The 25,347-nt window shown below is 35.6% G+C and overlaps 1 protein-coding gene across 2 annotated transcripts in view; it reads left to right on the top strand.

Moving 5' to 3' along the window:
* CDH18 (cadherin 18) overlaps nt 1-25,347 on the top strand; it is a 947,353-nt gene that overhangs the window by 710,488 nt on the left and 211,518 nt on the right. For both annotated transcript variants that reach the window (XM_041746928.1, XM_041746929.1), the window contains one exon: nt 472-766. In XM_041746928.1, the coding sequence (XP_041602862.1) occupies nt 472-766 (295 nt within the window). The remainder of the gene's footprint in view (nt 1-471; nt 767-25,347) is intronic.

The following is a 25,347-nucleotide window of genomic DNA, read 5'->3' as shown; positions in this document are numbered from 1 at the left end:
TTTATTTTCTGAATCTTCTCCCACCCTGTATATTTTTCTTTTTTTTCAATTCTAAATTTGTAGTAAAGTGGCAAACAATTAATTAAAAATAATTATTATTCCTGGAAGTATTGAAAGCAATAGTGATTTACTGGTAATTTCTTTTTCCAGTTCTATTTTCTGTAGTTAGTGAAGTTGTGATATAGTAGAATTACGTCAAGGGTTATAATTTTTCTTTTAATTAGTTTTGTTTATTAATTCCTCTTATGTAAATAATTGAATATTTTAGATCATGATAAAAATAGCCATATCAGTACCAAGTAAAGAAAAATTGCAGAAAAATAAAAGATTATAGTAACCTGTGGGACACTGTGGAGAGAAGAAAAATTATAATCAAAGTAAGTTAAAAAGTATAGATATACAATTTTATGGTAACACAATGTTACGTTGGAATGTAATTGCGTGCTAAATTATTTATTTTTTCTTTTGCAGCTGCATTCCAATTCTGACAAAGGCGATGGATCTGTCAAGTACATCCTTACTGGAGAAGGTGCTGGGACTATATTTATCATTGATGATACCACTGGTGATATCCACTCAACGAAAAGCCTAGACAGAGAGCAGAAGACCCACTATGTGCTTCATGCCCAGGCTATTGACAGACGAACAAACAAGCCTCTTGAACCTGAATCCGAGTTCATAATCAAAGTACAAGACATCAATGACAATGCTCCAAAGTTCACAGATGGACCATACATCGTTACTGTTCCTGAAATGTCAGATATGGGTAAGAAAAATCACTCCTTACTTTAACAGTTAATATATTTTTGAGAATCCCAAAAAATCATCTTTGAAGACCAGTTTTTCATTTTGTGTGCATGTGTATAAATCTGAAAAATTTTCAAAGTATTTTGATGTTTACATGTGGCTTAAGGTGTTAAAGAATATTAGGTCTAGATATTATAATATGTATTAAATTAATTTCTGAAATTATAAGTAATGGTTTGGTGTCAAGAAAAAAAAAGTAAACAATCATTAATGGGAAAACACCTGCTATGTTTGCTTGATACAGCTTTTAGACCATGTAGTTTCTTCATGTATCTTGCTATGAAGATACCAACACATTCAAGGCGATAGTTTGCATAAATAAAAATAGACAATATAATGTCTGAAATCTTTTGCTACATGTCTTACTTAAGCTTGCAGCTTATGACCAAATTGTAATAGCCTTGAAAATGCAAGTAATTGCTGCAGTATTCAATAAAACTTTTTAGATACTCGTAAGCATTTACATACTTTATCTATTTTAAAACATAGAATAATCCTTAAAGTCTTTTGGGCGTTATTTTAAAGGCGTATAAGCCAGCATACTGCACTTAAGTGACTTTCCCAAATTCATATGTTGACAAAATGGCCAAGAAGGAGTCAACACTATGTTATTGTGAATGTAGAGCTTATCCTTCATTTGATGGATCAGGAAATCTGACGATTTCACTCTGATGATCTGAAGCTTTCTCATCACTTACAGATCTCTGTTGTGCAGCTATTTTATTTTATTATTTTATTTATTTTATTTTATTTTATTTTATTTTATTATCTTTATATCCTATGACAAATTGTCTAAACCATTAAAAGTTCAGCCATGATAATTTTTTGACTACCTCTGTAGGACTCTAAGCTGGGATGTAGAACACAATTTTTTGAGTAAAGATTTTATATATTTGAGCTTATGTATGAGTATTACATATGTAAGTATATATGACTACTAGTTTGAGCTAAGGTTATTATTATAGTCATTAATCAAATTTTTATGTATTTGGATATATACATAAGTGGGTTTTTTTAAGTGGGTTTTTTAAGTTTGATTTTTAAAATGTTTTAGAGATATAACTTGACATACAGCACTGTGTAAGTTCAAGAGGTATGGCATGATACCTTGACATACACATATCGTGAAATGACTACCACAGTAAATGTAGTTCATGTCCTTTATGTCATAAGATTATGGTTTCTTCCTTTCCCTGCTCCAGTCCATTTTATTTCTTGTGAGCTAGGCAGATGGCTCCTGAAGCTGTTGGGGAGGCAGGTTAGAAAGAGGAGACTCATTCTTCTTGACCAGAATCTCAGAGTAGAAAGCAGTTCCATGAGAGAACACAGGGCTCAGCCCCAGAGAGCCTGTGCAGAGGCCCAGAGGTCACTCAGGCTCATTGTTCTCTAAGGAAAATCGGAGGGAAACTGAAGGCCCAACACCATAAAGCCTGGCAGGTGAGAGTTTGTGTAGCATCTCTAGGACAGACTTCCTTCTCTCGCCTTGTCCAGGAACTGACACCCCATTTGCCAATCCCTCTATCTCACAGAAGTGAAGAGTTCTGTGACACCATCATTGGTGAGAAAGCCATTGATAAGGATGCCTCCATGAGAGCCCCAACGAGCACCCATGAAACCACCATAAGCAGGGGGCAAAGCACCAGAGAAGCACAGGCAAAGTCGTCGTCCCCAAGAAAGTGGACTGAACAGTAGATCACAAAGCACTGGGGTTGTCAGGATGCTACAAGAGATTTCTGTGGCTCAGAGCCCGTGCTTGCTCCAACTAGTAAACAACAAAATATCAGTAGATGATTGAGACATGGATGGTCATTGATAAGATCGAAATTATTGCCCTGGAAGCTGAGAACATATGGGACTGGAAGAAGTAGCTCAAAATCAGAGAGGAAAACAATCCCCAAAATGTGGGAATTGTGGTACAAGATGAGACTTAGATGATACGTTCATTAGACCTATTGTGTGAATGACATATGTTCCCACACAGCCAAAAAAGAGTAGATGAAGAAAAGAACAGTATTTTTTTCCCCTTGAGGTAAAGAACATATTGAAATTATGAGTTTAATAGTCTTTGACGGAGGGTTAAAATAAGAGTCAAACCTAGGTGAATCCTGGCAAAGTACATACAGCCTAAAAGAGAAAATTTTATAAAGTTTCAGATATATTTTAATTATCTACTAATATATATATATGTATATATACATGCATATATATAATATGTAACATATATAATATATAAATATATATAATATTTATATTATATTTATCACTTGAAATACCGGATTCTGGTTGACTGTTAAATATATAACCTATGGAGAAAAAAAAAATACTCGAGCCCTAAATCCTTTGTTCATCAAAATATGATTCATCTATCAAGGTAAAAAATAAATGTTTGGAGAAAAAAAAATAAAAAGAAATGTTTGGAGAAGGATCCAGAAAGTAGATTGTCACCTTATCTAGAAATATATTTGAGAAAATAGTTGAAATTAAAAGTTATCGAAATGAATCCAAACAGAGATCCTCAAAGTCAAGGAAAATGACAGGGAGAGGAAAAGAAATATTAGAAATGTACCCTGAAATATTTGTGTGTGTGTGTGTGTGTGTGTGTGTGTGTGTGTGTATACAGTTGAGTCTAAGTGGGTACATTGGGGGATGCTGAAGGATATTCCGCAATCTAAGGATCATGAAGCTTAAAGGAATCATTGCGGCACAGGCTGTAGTTTTAGGACTTAGGAAAAAGTCACAACATTTCAAAGTCCTCATCCAGGTCTTGAGAGGAGGGTGAGAATGGGAAATAGTTACTATTCTTAATTTCTTTCACTGAGATGAGTACCCCTGAGGTGAAATATTTAACATCTGAAAGAAAGAGAGGAAAAAGAACAAAACAGTAGGTTTTAAGTCAAGGTATTACTGTGCCTCTAGGCCTGATTTCATGAGGGAAAGAGAGAACTCACTGAGGGGAAAAAATAGATGAAAAAGCATCATCGTGGCATCTAATGTGCTTTTTAGTCTGAACGTATAGAAAGTGGAAGCTAATGGAGGGAAGAATTCACTTGGCATGCGTGCTTGGGGGGGGGGGGGTGCCGTGAGATTTTGCACTGATTCTGAAGTTAGGATTTCAGAGCTAGCAGGGAGGTGGAGGAGGGACCAGCGGCCAGTGGCAGGGGTCAGCCCGCCGTCTGGTTCTGTAAGTGACGTTGAACTGCAACACAGCCGCCCCCGTGCCTTTAGATATTGCCTGTGGTAATTTGGGCAGGACGGTGGCTGGAGTGAGAAGATGCAGTGGAGCTGGTTTGATTCCCAAAGCCCAGAGTGTTTCCTGTGTTGCCCTTTACAGAACAAAGCTTGCCGGCCTCGTTGTAAGGGCTTGCAGGGGGTGACACTGGAGGCAGGGGGATAACTAGAGGACAGCGTTGGGGTTCGCATAGGCAAGGCATCTGCTGCTCTAGGCAGTTGGTGCTCTGCTGACCTGCTGGATAGACCATGTACAGGAAAATGTGCTATTTGTTAGAAGCCACTGGGATGGGCTTCTCCCCTTGGGGTGAACACAGTTAGCGATACAACCAACACCCGGCCTGCCTTTTGGTGTTGCTACAACTCAGTTTTGCTCAGGGCCCCATGATGCAGAATCAGAGAGTCACCTCCCACATTTCCTTTTTCATCTAGGAGTGACTGTGTGACCTAACTCTAGCTGACAGGACAGGATGTAAGTGGAGGCCGGTGGGGTGGGGTGGGGCCTCCAGAAAAAGAGAGAAGTTTCCTGAGAAGAGCTAGCTGGCACACCTATTTCACCCACAGCCCATAATGCAGACGTGGTGTGGAAATGCAGCAACTACTTGCGCCATCAGGAGGGAAGCCTCCTGCTAAGTGAGATGGGGCAGGAAGTTAGGAGGGTCTAGAAACAATGATTCTGTGGCAGAATGGATGCTCCAGTGGAGGCCTGCCAATCCCCAAGCCATTCTCAACCAAATAAAACCCGTTTCCATTTAAACTCTTTTGTTGGATCTCGAATACATGCCACTATGTTGACTCTGAGTTGGGTACTTGGACGACTTCTAGATGTAACAAGGACCTCAAAAGCAAAGAACTAAAACAGATACTGAATCCAGAATCGTGAGAATGGTTTCAGCATCAGATAAGACACGAGGTTGTCATCGTTGATGAAGTGCGCTGATTGGGGAGCGACACAGGAAATCATCCCTTCTTTCCCTTTCTGGGTATTGTGGTGCTAGATGATGTTTGCCATGGCAGCAATCTTCCTGGTTGCCTGTGTTGCAGCTAACAGTTGATTTCAGATATTTAAATCTTGCCTGCCATTGACTGCAGAATTCATTGCATCCGTAGAGTTTTGATCAGCAGGGAAGACGAAATCGGACATTTGAGTGTTGACTTTGAGGTCTTCAGAAAATATAACATTGATTATTCCAAAACAACCAGTTAATTTTACCAGGATGTGAGGTCACAAGTTGTCCAAGCGGTAATGATCACTGGCACAGCATCAACAACATCGAGGGATGTTTATTGAGCGCTTACTGTGTGCCAGGCTTGCATGCCATTCGTCATGATTTTGTGTCCATACCATCAAAAGGGCAACGTTATGGTTACCCTGGTTTTGCAGAAGATAAAACTGATACATAAAATTAAATAATTTGCCAAAGACTACATGGTGCATAAGAAGTGCAACTGGGAAAGATTTCTAAGCCAGACAGAGATTCAGCTTTTGAGTTCCCGATTTTTTAATATGGTTAAAAATGTAAAATCTGGATCAAGCTATTGGTGAAGTAATTATGACCAAAATAGTACATGTTCCAGAACCCATATGGTTTATTGAGCCAGAAGTGGGGATTTCCTTCTTAACATGTGAAGCTAATTCAGTGCTATTATAATGTTCCTTTTGGTTTTAAAGGATTGGATTTGGGGATGACTGCATACCACGAAAAGGAAAATGAATACTAAATTGCCAGAGAGTAAGGGAACAGACATTTATTTTAACTAGAAATCTAATCTCTAGGGAATCCTACAAGGAAACGCTTTGGAAACAAAGATATTTTTTAATAACTCCAAAATGTGTATATTGGATATAGTGTAGATAAAGACAATGGACAGTTTCCAGATTTTTGTGCCAAAAACTAAGATAATTATTGTGATGCACATAGTGTGGGCAGTGAAAGGAGTGAACGTATCAAGGAATGGGCAGTAGCCTCACTCACTAAGCTGAGGAGTGGGACTCAGGTGGAGGATGCTGAGACAATTGGAGAGTGTGGTTTTCCCCGAACTGAAGGACAGAGGAAATAGTAAATGAATCTGTGACCAAACTATAAAATCTAAAACTTTGAATCTACTAATGAAACTACAACCACTAAAAAAACAAAACAAGTGTATGAAGGACTTTTCAATGTGAGATAAAAGACACCAAGGCCACCATCTATAAGACATGAATTTGAATGAATAAACATTTGAAAATACAGATGTCAAATCATAAGGTTAGGCCTAATGAGATGAAAGATGAACTGAAATACTGGTAAGCATGCCTGGCTGTCCAGGGGCCTATCTTTTTTTATTTCATAAGGGGATTTTTTAATACCAAAAATATGTTACAATCAAATAAAAAAAATGGGAAAATTGCATTAGCATGGGATTCACAGGAAAAAAAAAAGAACCATGTTAATTCTCCAAAGTAAAACCTCAAATTTCACTAATAAATTAACAAACCATTAAGGAGAAGGTGAAACCATTGTTTGTCTACCAAGGTGTACACGTTTGATGATTCACAAAGTTGTTCCTGTGCAGAGCCGTTAGCAGAAAGGTGAATTCCCACAGGCTTTTTTTTTCTTTTTTTTTCTTTTCTTTCTTTCTTTTCTTCTCTTTTTCTTCTTTTCTTTTCTCTCTTTTTTTGTTTTTATTTTTGGATAGCAATTGAACAGTATTTTAAATTGAGAACATATCCTTTGGTGGGACAATCTGTATTACAGAGAACTATCCTATAGGTGCGTTCACATGGTTGCACAAAGACACATGTGAGAGGATGCCCACTGCAGTATTACTCATCACAGCAAGACATGGGAGCACACTTAGAGTCTGCTAATAAGGAAGTTTTCAGGTAAATGACTCTTCAAAAACATGCAGATTCCCTATGTAGCCCTCAGATGAATGAATTTGTATGTATACACTGACCGAGCATGATCTATATTGATTCGGTGAAGAAAAATTTTCACAAATGCACGTGGAATAGTCTACAGTTTATTTTAGAAAGTAAAGGTGTGTTGTACAGTGGATGTGCCCGTTGGATGTATCTGAAAGGAACATATATACTGGGGAAGGTGATCACTTCTAAAAATGGGTTGTGGCTTTATCTGCTATCAGAGAAATGCATTTTTCTTTATCAAAAAATATATATATTATTTATGAAGTGATAATAAAGAGTGAAATGCAGACTTGTGATAAAAACATTTTAAATAACAGTAATGCTTAAAGGTATATAGATTTCTAATCATAGTAATGGCTAATAGTGCAGGTGGGTGACAAAATTTTTCCCAGCATATGGTGCCTGATAAATTCATTGCTTTCATCATATACTCATTAATTCCACTTTGAATTACCCAGCTATTAAAAAAAAAAAAAATTCCAGGCAGCCCAGGTGGCTCAGCGATTTAGCACCTGCCTTCGGCCCAGGGCGTGACCCTGGAGACCCAGAATCGAGTCCCAAGTCAGGCTCCCTGCATGGAGCATGCTTCTCCCTCTGCCTGTGACTCTGCCTCTCTCTCTGTGTGTGTCTCTCATGAATAAATGAATAAAATCTAAAATTAAATTAAATTAAATTAATTAAATTTAATTTAAATAAAATTAAATTTAATTTAATTAAATAAAATAAAATCTCCCTTTTTGAATCTCTTTAATTCTTTTTGGAAAGAAAGAGAGCAACAGAGGCAAGGCAGTTTATGTGCTGAGAACTAATAATGGCTAGTAATAAGAAAAAAGAAAAAAGAAAAAGAAAAGAAAGAAAGAAAGAAAGAAAGAAAGAAAGAAAGAAAGAAGAAACAAGATCCCTAAATTTGAACAGGCTGTGGACATAGAAACAGAAAATTTCAATAGAGCGTTTGATAAGCGGGTGTAACGGGAACATAAGGATGGACAGTGATCCAAGTTGCAGACTGAGAGACGTCGTCAGTTAACCTCCTGTAGCGTTAGACAAGGGTTGTGTGTAGACGACACAGTGATGAAAATAATTTTGCCTTCCCTGGGGGTTTATGGTCTACTAAGGTGTGTGTGCGTGTGCGTGTGCATGTGTGTTGTTAAGGGGGAAAAGAAACAGGATTGTCCTGCAAATGATGCACTCCCTTCCCCTTGAGCAGAGCCTGCTATGGGAACCCAGGGAAGCAGCATGAGAGAGCCCTGGGGGAGGGGGGAGTGTCTATCAGGCCATGGGTCCCTGGGTCCCTGCAGTGCTAGGTCATAGCCCCGGAGCCCCCCACATAATTGCCCTGTGCTCTAGTACCTATGAGCAAAGCAAAAGGTGCTTGCATGTTTCTTGTTAGTGGAAAATAATCGGCAGAGTCTGTGGTGTCCTGGGTGGTTTAACAAAGATGCATCATGAGCTGGAGTGTTTGGCCATGCTTTACCCTAAGGTTTTTCTTTGCCTCTTAGGTTTACGTCGTGTAGTTTGAACCGTCATCCAGGGAATCCTACCCCTCCACAGCAGGTTCCCAACTGTGCTCATGGTCCTGTTGGACTCGGTGGGTCTTTGCTGTGGAGGACTGTCCTGTGCCTGACAGGGTGTCCAGCAGCACCCCTGGTCTCACACACTAGGTGTTGGTGGCATCTCTTCCACCACCACCATGCGACAGCATCTTCAGATAGTGTCAGACGCTCGCTGCAGGGAGACTATTTTTTTAAGTCATTCCCAAATGGAAACATGAGTTGGAGAATATGATTTTGGTTAAATTTATAGTCCCTTCCAAAGGGAATCTTGTAGTGTTAAAATACTCATATGTTTCATGACTCAAGATGACTTTCCACTGCCCGGGTCAGCAATTTTCATGGTTAAAAGTTATTGCGATATTCAAATGTCTATTATGAAAACGGTGAGGTATTCCAGGGATGAACGTTAGGTTATTTGTGCTCACAGGACAAAGAGGAACAGCATGGCTACTTGATAGTCACTATGGCTCTCATTTTTAAAAGAAAATCTGCGGGATCCCTGGGTGGCGCAGCGGTTTGGCGCCTGCCTTTGGCCCAGGGCGCGATCCTCGAGACCCGGGATCGAATCCCACATCAGGCTCCCGGTGCATGGAGCCTGCTTCTCCCTCCGCCTGTGTCTCTGCCTCTCTCTCTCTCTCTCTGTGACTATCATAAATAAATAAAAAAAAAATTTAAAAAAAAAAAAATAAAAAAAATAAAAGAAAATCTGCTTGTCGTTATAGTGTTGCTAATTTAGATAAAAACCTTTGGGGTTATGACAAATGCCTTGTAAGCTACTGGCTGTCAAAGTCTTTTTTTTTTTTTTTTTTTTTTTTACTTATTAAAAATTTGATCAAATAAAACAAAAAGAACCTGTGTGGACAGAAACACATGATAATATTATGGACTGATTAGGATAGTGGAGACACTTGTACACATTTTATCAATGAATATTTAACATTTTTTTTCTTTTTTTCCTCCAGTACATTGCAGTACATTATCATGCCATCTTTATGATTTCACCACCTCCTAGAAATTATTCTGTGCAGTAATTGTCTTCTTTGTCCTTTAAACAACTTTAAAGAAATGCTTCTTTAAATATTATTTTATGTAACTTTATTAAAAGTCTAAGTTTTTCAGAGCTGAATTTTAAGAATATGAAATAAAAAGTTAATAATACTGATTATCATGGCACAAAGAGGAAAATAACTATGAGATTAAATTATACCTGCTTTTCAAGTCAGTGGTCTAGTGCATGTGTGGCATTTAAGAAATGAAAATAGGATAAGTAGAAATGTACTTGTAAACAACATTGCCATTCTCAGAAAGGACATTATAAATGTCTTAAGACATTTAGTGATACTAGAATGTCATATTGTTATAAAAAGCTGGTAAAAGTGTTTTTAGCATATATATTGAGAAATCTCTTTAAAAACAACTAGGACAATAATTTTAAAATAATTGAAAACAATAATTTTGTCTCTTCTATTTTTTATAGAAATATACCTGAATGTTTACAATCATAGTCTCCTTTTACCTACAATCACCTAGAATCAGTAGTTTTTAGTATGTTTTACTTTAATTGCTTTACTGTCACTGTAAATTTTCAAGAATAATTACCTTATATCCAACAATTGTTTTGAGACTAACTCTACTAGATCATAATGCAATTTGCCTGAAAGTAAATTTCACGTCTTTTTTCCCCCCACAACAACATATATATAAGGAATTTTATAAATCTCTACTTTTCTTCTGTATATTAATAAAAGACACCTAGAACTAAAAATCATTTAATAATATTTAAGATATTATAACAGACTATAGAAATAATGAATTGCAATTTATGGGAGAGAGGACTAATACTACATTTTATTAAGATTCTAAGTATGTAACTTATGAACTTAAAGTTCAGAGGAGCACTGATTCTTAGTTTGACATAAAAAGAAAAAAATATAAAGAAAAAGAAGGGAAAAAAGTTTTACTATGTGATCCTTAATAGCCACGAGGTGCCTTGTCCTTGGAGATGTATTAAAACATCCTAGTCTTTTTTGTGTCTTTGTTCTTCTCCAATCTCTAACTCCCAGGCCTATTTCCACTTGCAGCTGTGTTCTTTGTTGCAGAGCAACAAGAAGAGACACCAGCTGTGCTTACTTTATTGCACTGCTTGTTGGGGGACTGATTTAGTTCTGGGCAAACATCTTGGGAGCTTCACCCTGGATATCTTCCAGGATTCTGGTAGCCATTTTAAAACCGTTACCCTCGGGGCGTAACTTCAAGAATGAGATAATTTCAATCAAATGAGGCAGACTCTGCTTTTCTGCATGGTAAATTAAAAGTGCATGTGAGGAGTCACATTGGACAAGTAATGAAGTGAGAACTGAACACAAATTTCTGAGTTTCATAACTTTTTTCTTCTCATAAGTTTCCCCTTGTGTTGGTTAGCTAGTGTTTTGTAACAAATCAACCCACTGCTTAGTGGCTCAAAACAGCATCCATTTTACAGTGAACTACAAGAGAGATTAAATTAAGAAAACAATCCTATTAATCATAGCATCAAAAAGAATAAAATACTAAGGAATGCGTTCAAGGAGGTGGGAGAAAATCTGTACAACATTGATAAAATGCACAGAAAAGGACATAAATAAATGAAAAGGTATTCCATGTTCATGGATTGGAAGAATTAATATTACTTAAATACCCATTCTATCTAAAGTGATCTACAGAGTCAGTGTCATCTCTAGCAAAATGTCAGTGGCAGTTTTCATGGAAAGAGAACAAATGATACTAATATTTTTTTATGGAACCTTTAAAGACCCCTCATAGCCAAAGCAATTTTGGGGAAAAAAGAATAAAGTTGCAGGCATCACACTTCCTGATTCCAAACGATATTACAAAGTGATAGTTATCAAAACAGTATAGTATTGGTACAAAAGCATGCCTTTATCAGTGGAATAGAAAGAGAGCCCAGAATTGATCATTGTCAACTGTTGACAAAGGAACCAAGAATGTACAATGGAGAAAGGATATTCTCTTCAATAAATGGTCTTGGGAAAACTGGACGGCCACATGAAAAAGAATGGAAACTGGACAATTGTCTTACACCATAAACAAGAATCTATTCAAATGGATTGAAAACCTAAAATTATAAAGTTCCTGAAGAAAACATGAGACTAAGTTCCTTGACATTGGTCTTTGTCATGATATTTTGGAGTTAACACCAAAGGCAAAAGCAAATAGAACAACAATAAGCACCTGTGACCACATCCAACTAAAAAGCTTGTGCACAGCAAAGGAAACATTGATAAAATGAAATGGCAACCTATGGAATGGAAGAAAATATTTCATATGGACTCTTAGAGCAGCAATTCAATAGTATAAAAGTGCAAATTTCAAGGGTTTTTGAAGAGATCTGGGAGTTTTACTTTTGTGTTTATCGTAATAACATCACTTGAAACTATATTCTGTCAATATTTATTGAATAATTATATACTGGCCCTTTTCACCTGTACTTTGATTGGAGGAAATAGTTTTTTTTTGGAGAAAGATTTTGAAGAAACATTACCTCTTAATTTTTCAAATATTACTGATTCTTATACCTGGTAAAAAATTATTGCTTCATTGAATAATGATTAATTTTATTTTTCTGCATAGGATGAAATTTCTTGTAAATGCAAGAAAGGCCACAAAAACCAATAGAGTTTCTCATTTTTATTCAAGGACAGATATGATTCACCAGATTACATTTTATGCTACTTGGAATCCCTTAGTTTCTCCATTTACTCTTTATAAAAGTAGACTAGACCTTGATTTCCCCTAAGAAAACTGATCAATTTATAGTGAGAAAATACTTCACTGGAATAAATTTTTTCAACATAAGATAAACTTAATTCACAAAAATTAAATTTGTACATCATGTTTTAAAAAATGTATTCAAAGAATGCTTTTCATGTGTATACCCCTCAGTGAAGGAAACTGGAATATACAGCAAATGAATCAGAGATTTGGCTGTTCTACATGTGTGTTGTATATATGTAATTGTAAAAAAATTAATAGGTGAAATTTCCATAGTGGCCAGTGGAACATTTTGTTATATAAATTGACCTTGGAGCTTAATATGTCTCTTGGTGGGCGTAATGTTTTTGTTCTTAATATATACAACTTGAATTTCTTACTAAAAGTAATCTTAAAACATCCTGGGCTTATTGTTTTATCACTTATCACCTTGCATTTATACATGACTTTGAACTTTTTTTTAAATTTTATTTATTTATTCATGAGAGACAGAGAGAGAGAGAGAGGCAGAGACACAGGCAGCGGGAGAAGCAGGCTCCATGCAGGGAGCCCAACACGGGACTTGATCCCGGGACCCCGGGATCACGCCCTGAGCCAAAAGCACACACTCAACCTCTGAGCCACCCAGGCACCCCCATGACTTTGAACTTATATTTTCCTGGTCTGTTGGTTTTTAAATATTTTTCTTCTTTAATTTCTTTGTCATAAGAAAATGTCACAAGTATAATAAACAATAAATAAACTGTACATAAAATAGATACAAACTATATATACTTTTTATAAATATTATTCCATGTGGTATTTTCCTATAGTGCTATCATTTAAATTCATTAGTATAATTATTTTTCAATTAAAATCATTCTTATTTTTCACAAAAGTTCACTAGCATTTTATACAAATTCACACTAATAATGTCCAATTTTGTTGCTGTTTCTTTCTTTCTTTCCTTCTTACTGGAGGAATAGCCCAAACCAAAAATCTCATAGTAAACACTTGCCATTACTGAATTATCACTGATATTATTAATTTATGTATGCTATTGCCCATGTATTTTAACAAAAGCACATAGGTTGAAATTATTGTAAAGTTTTAGAAATTGAAAAAAATATATATATTTGCATGTGAAATCCCTATATTAGGGCATATACTGTGAAATTTCATTCTCAAAACTCAGGCATGCAATAAATTCAACCTTACTTTTTAATTGAACTTGACTCCTAATTCTATTATGCATTTAAAATTTCTTTTTTGAGATACCATTTTGGATAATTTTCTTCATTTTCTAGGATCCTTATACAGAGCAAAGGAACAGTAACCCAGTATAGTGCAAAAGCATAGAAATTGGATGTGAAATGAAAGCTCAGTGTCCAGGTATAAAGAGAAGGCTCAGCATGAGGTATGGTAGGCCCAGCAATCAGGTATAGGATAAAATCCATAGCGGTCAAGTGTAGAGAAAGTCTTAGTGATCAAGAATTAAGTAAAAAAAAAAAAAATGCAATAGGGTTAAACTTAAGGTATGAAGGTGAAGCACCGATGGAGGGAAAGTGATCAGGTAAAGATGGCACAGTGAGGAAGAGGAATGGTTTTGCCATTCTGGATTCCTGCTGTCATCTCCCGCAAGTCTTTGTTCCTCCTAATTTTCAGTAACCAGTCCTTGATGGTCATGGACTTTCCGGTTCATTTGCAAATCACCTTAAGATCCATTGAGTTTCTCTTGGCTGAATTTCACTTTCCACCTTAGGAAATGGGAAATATTTTCTTGCTCCCATCCGCTGGTAAGGAGAGAACTCAGAACGTCAGACCCTTCTTGCCTTCACAAGCTAACTGGCCTCTTAAATCTGCCGTAATGCCTCACTGAAGCACCGTGGAATAGTGTAGAAGCCGTGCTCCTTCAGAAGAGGCCGCTACTCTGAAAGTTTATCACAGTATTGTGTGTATGTAGCAAGAGACAAACAAACGCCCATAAATGCAAGCAAACTTGATGGCTTTTGTTTTATTCAACTGTTTGTGATGATTTGTTATGCAGCTATAAAAATACAACAAACTAGAAAAAAAGTAAATATGCATTCAAAAGCAATGTGGAATGTCATGTAGCTATTAAAATCATATTGTTTAGTTAGCAGGGAAATATCCATGACATATTATTAGGCACAGAAGAAGCTGCGGTGTTCTGAGTAGTAGGTACATAATTACGTGACAGACTCGGATGAACCAAGATAAAGTTAGGGAAAGACATACGAAACACTATTAAGATTTGCTTTTCTGGAGGGAAATGACAGTGGAGTTATATTTATTTTTCTTCCTTAAGATCATGTTGTACTTCTCTCCTATAAAATGCTCAGTTTGTCATTGTGGCATAACTTAACCTCTTCTTGCTGATATATCTCCCCTTGGCGCGTCAAAGAGGATATTCCAAAAAGAAACCATAAATATTTCAAGAAGGAACCATAACAACAAGATAGAGTAACAAAAATGAGTCCGAGATTCTGAAAATTCCTGCGGCATTGAAAACATTGAAAATTGAATAGGGGAAAAGAGACAGGCCAAATTTATGACCCGAAGCATTAAAGGTGAAAATTATTCTACCCATGAAAGTCCTTGTGAATTCAGGGACACAGAAGGACCTGGGGAAGTCACTCAGGCAACTTAATAAATTAAAGATTTTATTTATTTCTTTTATTTATTCACCAGAAAGACTTTTTCAACCTCATCTGTGCGTACAAAGAAAATGTGTCTTTATTTTATTGTAAAGACTTTGATGATCTGTTTCCCCCTTAGTATGACTTACATAGGATTATTGGAACACTGGACTAAACAGGAACAAGCTTTCAATAAACCAAAATTCCACATCATAGAGGAGCAACAAATAAAGAGCAAAATAAGTTTTTCCAGTGGGCAAATATCACAAAGTCTCCTGATATAAACCAATCCTCTCCTCTTTTGGGGGAAGGACACAAAAATCCTTGACCTGCCTGGCAACTCTCCTGACCCATCCAGCCCCAGGTATTTAGATGTAGGGTTTCTATTTTACAGGGATAAGCATCAACTCAATTTTGGTTTACCTTTAAAATTTTTCACCTTAAAAAAATAAATAAAAATAAATAAAATAAAAATTTTCAGCTTTGCCGAGTTATAATTGACAAATGGGGGTTTTGTATATTTAAGGTGTGCAACTTGATGTTTTGATGTATGTATACACTGCGACGTGATCACCATGCTCAAGCTGATTTACATTCTCAACCCTTTATTTAATGTTTCTTTCCTTCTTCCTCCCTTCTTCTCTCTTGCCCTCTTCCTCTTTCTCTCTTTCTCTCTGGTGACAATGCAAGATCTATGTTGTTAAAAATTTTAAATACACAACATATATAGTACTGTGAGCTACAGTCACCATGCTGTTTTCTAAATCTACAGAATTTACGCATCTTGCGTAATTGATATTGCATACTGGTTGACCAACGTCTTCCCATTTCCCTCACCTCATAGCCCCTGGAAACTCTCATTCTACTCTTCTGCTTTGAGTTTGAATATTTAGATTTTACACGCAAGTAGGATAATATATCTTTCTGTGCCTGGTTTATTTTCCTTAGCATAATGACCTACAGGTTTTTTTCTACAGTGTTGCAAATAGCAGGATTCCTTCTGCATTAAGGCTGGATAATCTCCCATTTAGATGCCATACAGTTTTTCCCTTCCACATTTTCTTTAGTGATTCATCTGTTGATGGACCTTAGGACATTACGGTTGTTTCTAGATCTTGGCTGTTGTAAATAATGCTGCACTGACATGAGAGTATAGATAAGTCTTTTAGATAGTGATTTCATTTACCTTGGATTTATTTACATACTCAGAAGTGGGATAGCTGAATCATTTGATAGTTTTTTTTTTAATTCATTGAGGAAACTTTCCACTATTTTTTTATAATGGCTATACCAATTTCCACCAATAGTTTGCAATGCCCTTTTCTGCACACCCTTGCCAAACTTCTTATTTTTTTATTTTTCTTATAATAGCCATTCTAACAGAGGTGAGGTGATACCTCATTGTGCTTTTCATATCCATTTCCCTGATAATTAGTGACATTGAACACCTTTTCATGTACCTACTAGCCATTTGTAAGTCTTTTGAAAAATGTATATTCAGATCTTTTGCATATTTTTTAATCAGATTACTTGATTTTTTTTTTGGTTATTGAATTGTATGAGTTTATTTTATATTTTGGATACTAACTCCTTATCAAATACCTATATTTTGGAAATATTTCCTTTACTTCTATTTCCAATGTTTGTAGTTTCACTCTGTTGACTGTTTTCAGTGCTCTGCAGAAGCTTTTTGAGCTTGATGCAATTTCATTTGTGTGTGTGTGTGTGTTTTGATGTCATATCCCAAAAATCACTGGCAAAACCAATGTCAAGAGGCTTTCTCTATATTTTCTCCTAGGGCTCTCCAGGGTTCTTTATTCTGTTTTACTCTATATATCTGTTTCTATACTGCTTTGATTATTGTGACTTTGTACTATATTATGTAATCAGAAAGTGTGATGCCCCCAGTTTTATACTTTTTGTTCAAGTTTGCTTTGGTTATTCAGGGTCTTTTGTCTTACCATGTGAATTTAGGGGTTTTGAGAGAGATTGCATTGAATTTGTAGATCACTTTGGATAGTATGGACATTTAAAAAATATTAATTCACCTTAATTTTTAAATGCAAAAAATAGGAATTAAAATAAACAAATTGAGTAACTATCCATTAGAGATAAATAGAGATAATTCAAATAAAGTGAAAATTTTAAATTAAAAATCTAATTTGCTTACACTAGGAAATCTGAGATTTTATTACAGTCATTAAATAAGTTGAAATGAAGAGTAATCTTTTCAGGTAGCAACAACAAAAAGATTTCTAAAATCAAAATAAGAGGCTGAAATTAAAACAAATAATAATCCATGGATGAATGATGTGATGGGCATAGCAGAAGACTAAACTGATAATCTAGCAAATAAAATCCAGAGACATCTGGCACTGTGTAGCACAAATAAGGCAAAGTAGAAAAACATATGCATTATAGTAACAGACATGGCAATCAACTGGAAACATTACTGTTTTGGGGGGAAAGAAGATATTGAATAAAATAAAACCTAATTTTCAGCTTGAAGAAATATAAATAAGCATGAAGCAGGAAAACTAATTTACTAATTTGAAAACCCACATCTCAAATTTCCTTGGATAAGGAAGAAAGTTTAAAATATAACATAAATAAGATACACTTTTAAGGACAAATATGTCTCTATATTAAATTTTCATGAACAAAGATAGAAATGAAAAGAAAATGGCAAAATATACAAAAAATTCTACTTAATTCCAGCAATAAGATTATCAATCAAATACTAGAGAAAATATTTTTTTCAGACATGAAAGGATTCTCAGACACGGAAAGACTAGGAAAAATCAGGAACCACCTCTAGTGCCTAAGCATGAATGAATACACTAGAAGTATATGTTATGAACTTTAGCAAGTTACTCAACTATACAGTATTTCTAGAAAGAAAAATATATTGGACTTAGAAAATGAATAGAAAATTTGCTGTTTGCACTAATTATGAAAAATCATTTGATCTTGACACTTGTAATATTCTCATTTTGTGACAAAGCTTAGAAATGTAGACTTTTGCATCTTTTCAAATAAGTCACGTTAACTGGTTTTGCAAAGAATATTTTTTTATATAATCACATTGTAGTTATTCTTGATTTTTAAAAATAATTAATAATGGAAATAAATGACGACCGGCCCAATGATAATGAGCAAAGGCTATTTGTTCAGAATGTGCTGTAATAAGAGGGCTGACCAGTCATTTGCATCTTGGCAGAGAGTCAAGAGCAGGCGGAGAAATGGAAAAGATTTATAGTGGACAAAAGAGGAAGTTTTGAGTGTGCCATGGTTGGAAGCTGTTGTCATAGGAAGGCTGATGAGCTCCCAGAAGCAGAGCATCCTATGTGATTGGTTAGGAATATGTGCTTTGCCTTATCTGATTGGTTTTAAGTTGGAAGTAGGAGAAAATGGTGAGAAACTATAAGTTTTTTGATTAAGTCCTGGTCGTGTGGGGCTGAATGTTATTGTTTGACTTCCTGGATTGGTGCTAAGGAGAATCCTTTAACTTCCTACAGGTATGATTTATGGAAAATATGTGGCCTGGCTCCTGGGCTGTTTATTGTAGATAACAAGGTGATTCCTTCAGCTGTTTGCTACAGATTATGAGTCAGAGTTCCATTTTTATATATGGCCCAGACATTGTCCACTTATATCTAGCCTCTCGAATAAGACCATAGAAAAATCACAAAAGTCATTTTTAATAGAGGAAGATCATGATATAAGTCACTACAATGACTTAAAACATGTAACTGACAAAAATTAAGAGTGAAAAGATGGCAAATTATGTATATATATGTATATATTATATATATACATATATATATATATAAGTATTGTGTTTCTTTAAATGTCATTAAGGGCATATTTGCTGCCTAAAATTATTGCAGCAAATTATAGGAATTTAATTAACCATTTTATCCATAGTGATAAAAGTAACTATTGTAACTAAAATTAATAATGTAATTAAATTGCGTGATACGAGAAGTATCGGGAGGTAATTTTGATGCAGTGAATTCTTCATTTTCAATAATGGTATTCAATGAATATTTTTCAATTGTGAAACAGTCAGAAAATATTACATTTTAATGACAGTATAAGCTGGTAGGCCAGACATTGATACACTTGAACAGAGAATCTGGCGAGGGTGGGCATGGGACCTGAGGAGCAAAACGCCTTCTAATTGTATGTGTATAATTTATTTTGTTTTCTGCTACTTAAAAAAATATATAGACTGTGCTACTCTGCTATTCTAAAAATCTGTTTTCCCATCTAATTGGCTAAAATAAATAAATAAATAAGTGGGAGTTATTTCGTCAATGGTTGAAGTTAGTGGCTAAATGTCAGCTGTATGTGTGTGTATATTTAAATATGATGCCATTTACAAATATGTATGTATAACACAGAGTGTATATATTACAAACATATGCTATAACTTTTCATTAAACTCTTTTGAACTATAATTGACAATTTTGTGAGCAAACAAGGACAAAATATTTTTATCCCATTTTGTGTTATTTGTTTTATTTTTGTTTTTTTTGTTTTTTTTTTTTTTGGCTTTGTTCTGGCTTTTGTTGTATTATTGAATGAAAATTCAGCTGAAATAATGTTGCCTTACTCAGAACAATGCTGAATTTGGTAATTTTTTTAATTTTTCAAATAGAGTCTTTTCCAAGCAGTGAAAATTAAAGCAATTTCAAATTTTTTATAAGAAACTGATATGAAATCAGCAAGAGTACCTAGACTTAACTACCACACATGGGAAAGAAAAAAAAAAACTTTTCAATACCTTGAAAAGTATTGCAGTTTTTAATTATGTGTGTATAGATATATATGAAAATTTTCTCCACTTCAAAAAACATTTTCTCTTAAATTTTCATGATTGTCTTCTGCCAACAATGACCAACTCTCCAAGTGATGTTTGTCAGATTCCAATATGTTGACTAATGTAAAGTTTGAATGTGAAGAACACCTAGATTTCCACCGAAAAGCACTAACTGCGTTAGAATCAAGTACAGAACCTAACTTTTATATTTGGTAAAGTCTAGTCATATTACTCAGAGAAGCAATGAGGGATGATTGGGGAGAAATCTGGTGATACCTTCTGTATCACACAGAGTTTTAAGCAGGAAACTAAAGGCCGCTTGTAGTTGGATGGAGAGCAGGAATTACATACATGGGATGAGTTACACAAATGAAAGAAGAAGAGAAAAACCAGGTCATGGTCCGTGAGGCAACCAGGAAGGAGTTTAGTGTCCCTGGGGATGAAAGAAGTCTTACCTGACCTCAGGAGCTGGGCTCCATCTCAGGGTCCCTGGAAGAGGGTGACTCAGAGGGAGCTGAACTGTTGTGGAAAAGCAGACACAGCCAGAGATACCCCCCCTAAGTCCGAAAAAGGGAAGGGGGGAGATGGAGAGGTAGACACACCCTGTTTTCTGTATTGCAATCTTCTTCCAGCATCTGCTTTTGTTTAGTTGGTAAAAAGGCTGGAGAACCAAGGAACCGAGTGTGGTTGGGACGCCTGGGTGGCTCAGTGTTTGGATGGCTGACTTTGGCTCAAGGCATGACCCTGGGGTTCTGGGATCGAGTCCTGCAGGGAGCCTGCTTCTCCCTCTGCCTACGTCTCTGCCTCTCCCTCCGTGTCTCTCATGAATGAATAAATAAAATCTTAAAAATAAAAGAACCAAGAGTTCTCAATGCCTGGAGATGGCTTCCCTTAACTATTCCATCACACACTTTTATTCTACAAAATATTGTAGAGCAATTGTCGACCACACAACCTCAATGCCCCCATCTGTCAAATGGAACTAAGTGGATTTTTCTGCATAGGTTGACATCGTTATTAAATTAAATGGCATAGAGTGGAGCTTTTTTCCACATCACTGATACTAAATGAATGTTATTTCCTTAATTATTATTATTTTCTACTTAAGGACTGCAATATAAAATTTACTTGAATAATGGGAAATTTACATTAAGCAGTTCCCACAAAAAGGATCTCATTGAAAGTACACAGAACTTAATGTTGGCTATGATTCAAAATACACGGTTACAAACAGTGATTTTTGTTTTGGTACCAGATGTTTCAGAAGTGTTCTTGCAGAAGGATTTTTTTAAAAATCCAATGCCTCCTGGGTGAATACTCAAAGCTTTATCAAATTACACAATGACTGGAATCCTGTGTTATTGCTCTGCTGGTGAAATTACAGTCCTCCTGTGTAAAATGAAATTTAAGTTGTATCTTGATGACTATTGCTTTTTCCCAATCCCTGGAAAAAATCTTCTGAGAATTAAGCCCCAAGAGATTCCTTCAGAGAGATACTCTCTGCCTTCATACTACATACATCTTCAGCTGATTTTTACTGAAAAGTCTTGCTCGACATTGATTCACTTGAGATTTTAAAAGAGCTGTGAGCCCTGGCAAGTCATGCATAACAATTTGCAATCTCAGAGAATATTTGCTTGTATTAAAATGCCTTATTAAATATTTCAGATTGGTCTTGAGAGACTTTCAAGAAAGTCCACTCTTTCTGCTTCTCCGTTGATATGTAATTTTCTAAAATGTGTGCTATTTGGAAAGCACAGTACAATCAGAAACCAAATGAAAAGAGTGACACAGGGCAATTCCCCAAAGAAATAAGGCCTAAGTTTTATTATAGAAAAGATATCTTGAAAGCTTTTTTATGTACTTTGATCCTTTTTTTCAGATTTGTATAAAACAGCAGCTGAAAGGTACTAATCCCTAGCATGGGAAAAGCTAAGTGTTTGCCACAGGAAATATTTAACATGAAAATATTGTGCGTGCTCTAGCCAATGAAACTTTAAAAGTCAGTATTTCTGAGGTTGTTTTTCATGTGAAATTGTAAAAATTAAGGGAACTTCTAAAGCACTTTGAATGTTTTCTTTAATTAGAAACCAGTTACATAGGGGCTACTGGTCTAATATCTATTGACCAAATGTATATAATAATTTCCAGAAAAAAATAGATTCAATATTCTATTTAATATTTATAGATTAAATATTAATAGATTTAATATTCTAGTAGAATAATGGACTTTTGGGCATTACTACATATATTTTTCATTGGGAATCTAGTGTTATAAAGAATAATAATTATCTTTTTTTTACTTTGTATACAATTAGGGTACATAGCATGAATAAAGGAAGTGAACTAATACCTTATTAGAATAGATACATACTGATTTTTTTTCTCTTAAACTGTTGACCAGGAATAAAAATCCTTCTTTCACATAACTAATATATCTTATTAATTTACTTAAAAATGCCAACAAGTGTATCACTAGTGGTACCAAGTATATCACTAGTAGTACCTAAAATAATCAAATATCATTAATTCTACCGAATTTAGTTTTATCGACTTGTGAGATTAACTTTTTATTTTATCTCATTTATGATACAGCTGGCATCAAGTAGCAAAGGAATTACCTATCATTTTATTGTGACTTGTAACTTTAGACTCTTGTCTAGATTCAGTTAAAGAACACCTGTAAATTCTGAGAATAAATGTAATTTCTTTCCACGGCGACTGTAACACATTTTATTAGTTTGCTAAGGCTCTGGACTAAAGTACCGCAAGCCAAGTAACTTAAACAACAAAAATGTCCTCCCCCTGTCCCCAAAGCTTGAAGTCTGAGGTCCAAAGTGTCAGTAGGGTCATGTTCCCTCCTAAAGTACTGGAAGGAGGTCTGTCCCAAGCATCTCCTTCAGCTTCTAGAGGTTCCTTGGCAATTTTTGACTTTCCTTGGCTTGTAGATGAATCACCCCAATCTCTGTCTTCATCTTCACATAAAGTACTCTGAGTGTGTTTCCAAATTTCCATCTTCATAAGGACACCAGTCATATTCGATTAGGGACCCACACTACCCTAGTTTGACCTGATCCTAATTAATTACATCTACAATAACCCAATTTCCAAATAAGATCTCCTCACGACCCGGAATCTAGAACTTCCACACATGAAATTTGAGGGCAAGTAATTCAACCCAAAACACACACCCTCAAGAGTTCTATCTTTTTGAGTATCTATTTTTAATTAAAAAAATGTTTTTTTAATTAAAAAAAATATTTTATTTACTTATTCATGAGAGACACAGAGATAGAGAGGCAGAGACACAGGCAGAGGGAGAAGGAAGCTCCATGCAGGGAGCCCAGTGGGGGATTTGATCCCAGGGCCCTGGGGTCACGCCTTGAGCCAAAGGCAGACGCTCAACCCCTGAGCCACCCAGGCATTCCAGACTGTTTTCTTTTCTTTTTTTCCCTAGTGTAAAAGAACTTCTAACAGCATTAATGGTTCCTAAAATGTTTCCATCAAGGCTTCAAGTTAACTTAAAGAAATTAAGATATGTGTATTTTTTTTTCTTTTGGCCTGACCCCCCCACCTCCCCCATTACCAATTCTCCTTGGAGAGAAATCCTTGAACAGTTGGCCCAAGGCCTTATTTTCCTTCTGTGCTGTTTATTTGTACCCTTGCTGTGTTCAGGGGCAGGCTGACCTTCATCTGGGCTGGGCGGTACGGAGAGGTGCGTGCCCCTCAGCCAGCAATCTGTGTGCTCCAAGTGGTGGCCTGTCACCTTCAGATGCCACCAAGATAGACAGACAGAGGTAATTTGCTCTACTTTACTTCACACAAACAAGTGGAATGGGCCAGGACCTGTGAGGCCTGCTATATAGAGACGTGTAGCTGTTAGGGACCAGACACTTAGACCAGGGGAGAGAGTTAACATATTTTCTTTATCTCCCCTGGATCCCCTCTCTGCTCACTCTGTGCTACTTTAAGCCATCACTCAGTCAACAACACCAGGCTACCTTTTTTTTTTCTTTTTCCTTTCCTCGTTGTTCTTTATTATTATTATTATTATTATTATTATTATTATTATTATTATTATTTTGGCAGGCGGTGGCTTTATTTCAGAGCAAGACTCCCCAGCCTGCACCCCCCCCACCTCCCGCCCCCATCCTCGTTGTTCTTTATTTCACTTGTCTCGCCATTCATGCTTTTCAGCTTTCACTTAAGGCTGGAATTTATAGACAGTTTAAGCCAAGCAGAACAAGTGTCTTTTTGTTTGTTTGTTTTTTGTTTTTTGTCATGTGGTGATCCAGCCTATTACCACAAATGAGGTGTGTTTTTGCGCTCCGTCTTTCTCAGCTGTCTCTATGGAATGCTTGCTTGGGGATTGTTTTTAAGACATGAAAAGCTGTTTAAACCTAAATAATGATCGCAAAGTCCAGAGACAGTTTTAAAATCGGAGGATTTTATAAGTGTGACTTCTTCAAAAATGACCATTATTTTATTTTATTTTTTATATCTCATTTAAGTTCAAATAATTAGCATATAGTGTATGATGAGTTTCACATGTACAGTTGCTATTCAACAGTTGTTTATAACACCCAGTGCTGGTAAAAGGTGACCATTATTTTAATGCTTCCTACCTGTACTATTCTCTCTTTTCTGAATCTCAGTAATCCCTGTATGCCCCGTATGATCAGCATTTTTCCTTTTAGATTAAGGATTTGACTGATATGATTTTATAATACTGTAGCCACAATATAGGCTTTTTACATTTACTTGTCTGGGCACCTACTACCTATTTAATCTTTTTTTTTTCAATGTGGTATCAACAAAAATTCCACCTAAACCAACTTTATTTGTAGATATCAACCTACTGATATTCTCTGAACAGGCTGAAGAGATGAATATGAGGTTTGGAACAAGTGTTGTGACATCACAGAAAAAGTCTTCGATAGTTTGTTTTATAAACGCAATAATAATAATTTCTTCTTCTTTTCTTCTTCTTCTTCTTCTTCTTCTTCTTCTTCTTCTTCTTCTTTTTCTTCTTCTTCTTCTTCTTCTTCTTCTTCTTCTTCTTCTTCTTCTTCTTCTTCTTCTTCTTCTTCTTTTTCTTCTTTCTTCTTTCTTCTTTTCTCCTTTCTTTGACCTAGGAGTGAAAGAGGTAGCGTACACTGACTCTACAAAGTTCAGTCAAGTCAGAAAGTGTAGTGCTGTAATAGGAAAAATCATGGTACACAAGCAAGCCTAAATAAAGCTAAGAATGGAATTTCATTGAGGCAAGAAAACATTTCTGTTTTTCATTTAAACTTTGATTTTGAGATTGTGACATTCAGTCATGAGAAATGCTGTGGAGCCATTCTTTGTATCCTTACTCCATTTTTCTCAATGGTACCATCTTACAAAATTACCATCTTATAAAACTATTATTTTTTTTTTATTTTTTTATTTTTTATTTTTTTTATATTTTTTTTTATAAAACTATTAAAAAATCATAGTCGAGTAATCAATGTTATTTAATCTACCAATCTTATTTAGAATTCTCTGCTTTTATTTATGCTAAGTTCTCTGTAATTTGTCACCCATGCATGTTTGTGTATCCAACACCATAATTGAAATACTGAACATCAT

Source organism: Vulpes lagopus, chromosome 3 (assembly GCF_018345385.1).
Source record: "Vulpes lagopus strain Blue_001 chromosome 3, ASM1834538v1, whole genome shotgun sequence".
In the NCBI taxonomy this organism is placed as follows: Eukaryota; Metazoa; Chordata; class Mammalia; order Carnivora; family Canidae; genus Vulpes; species Vulpes lagopus.
This window is presented reverse-complemented; position numbering and strand designations above follow the sequence as displayed.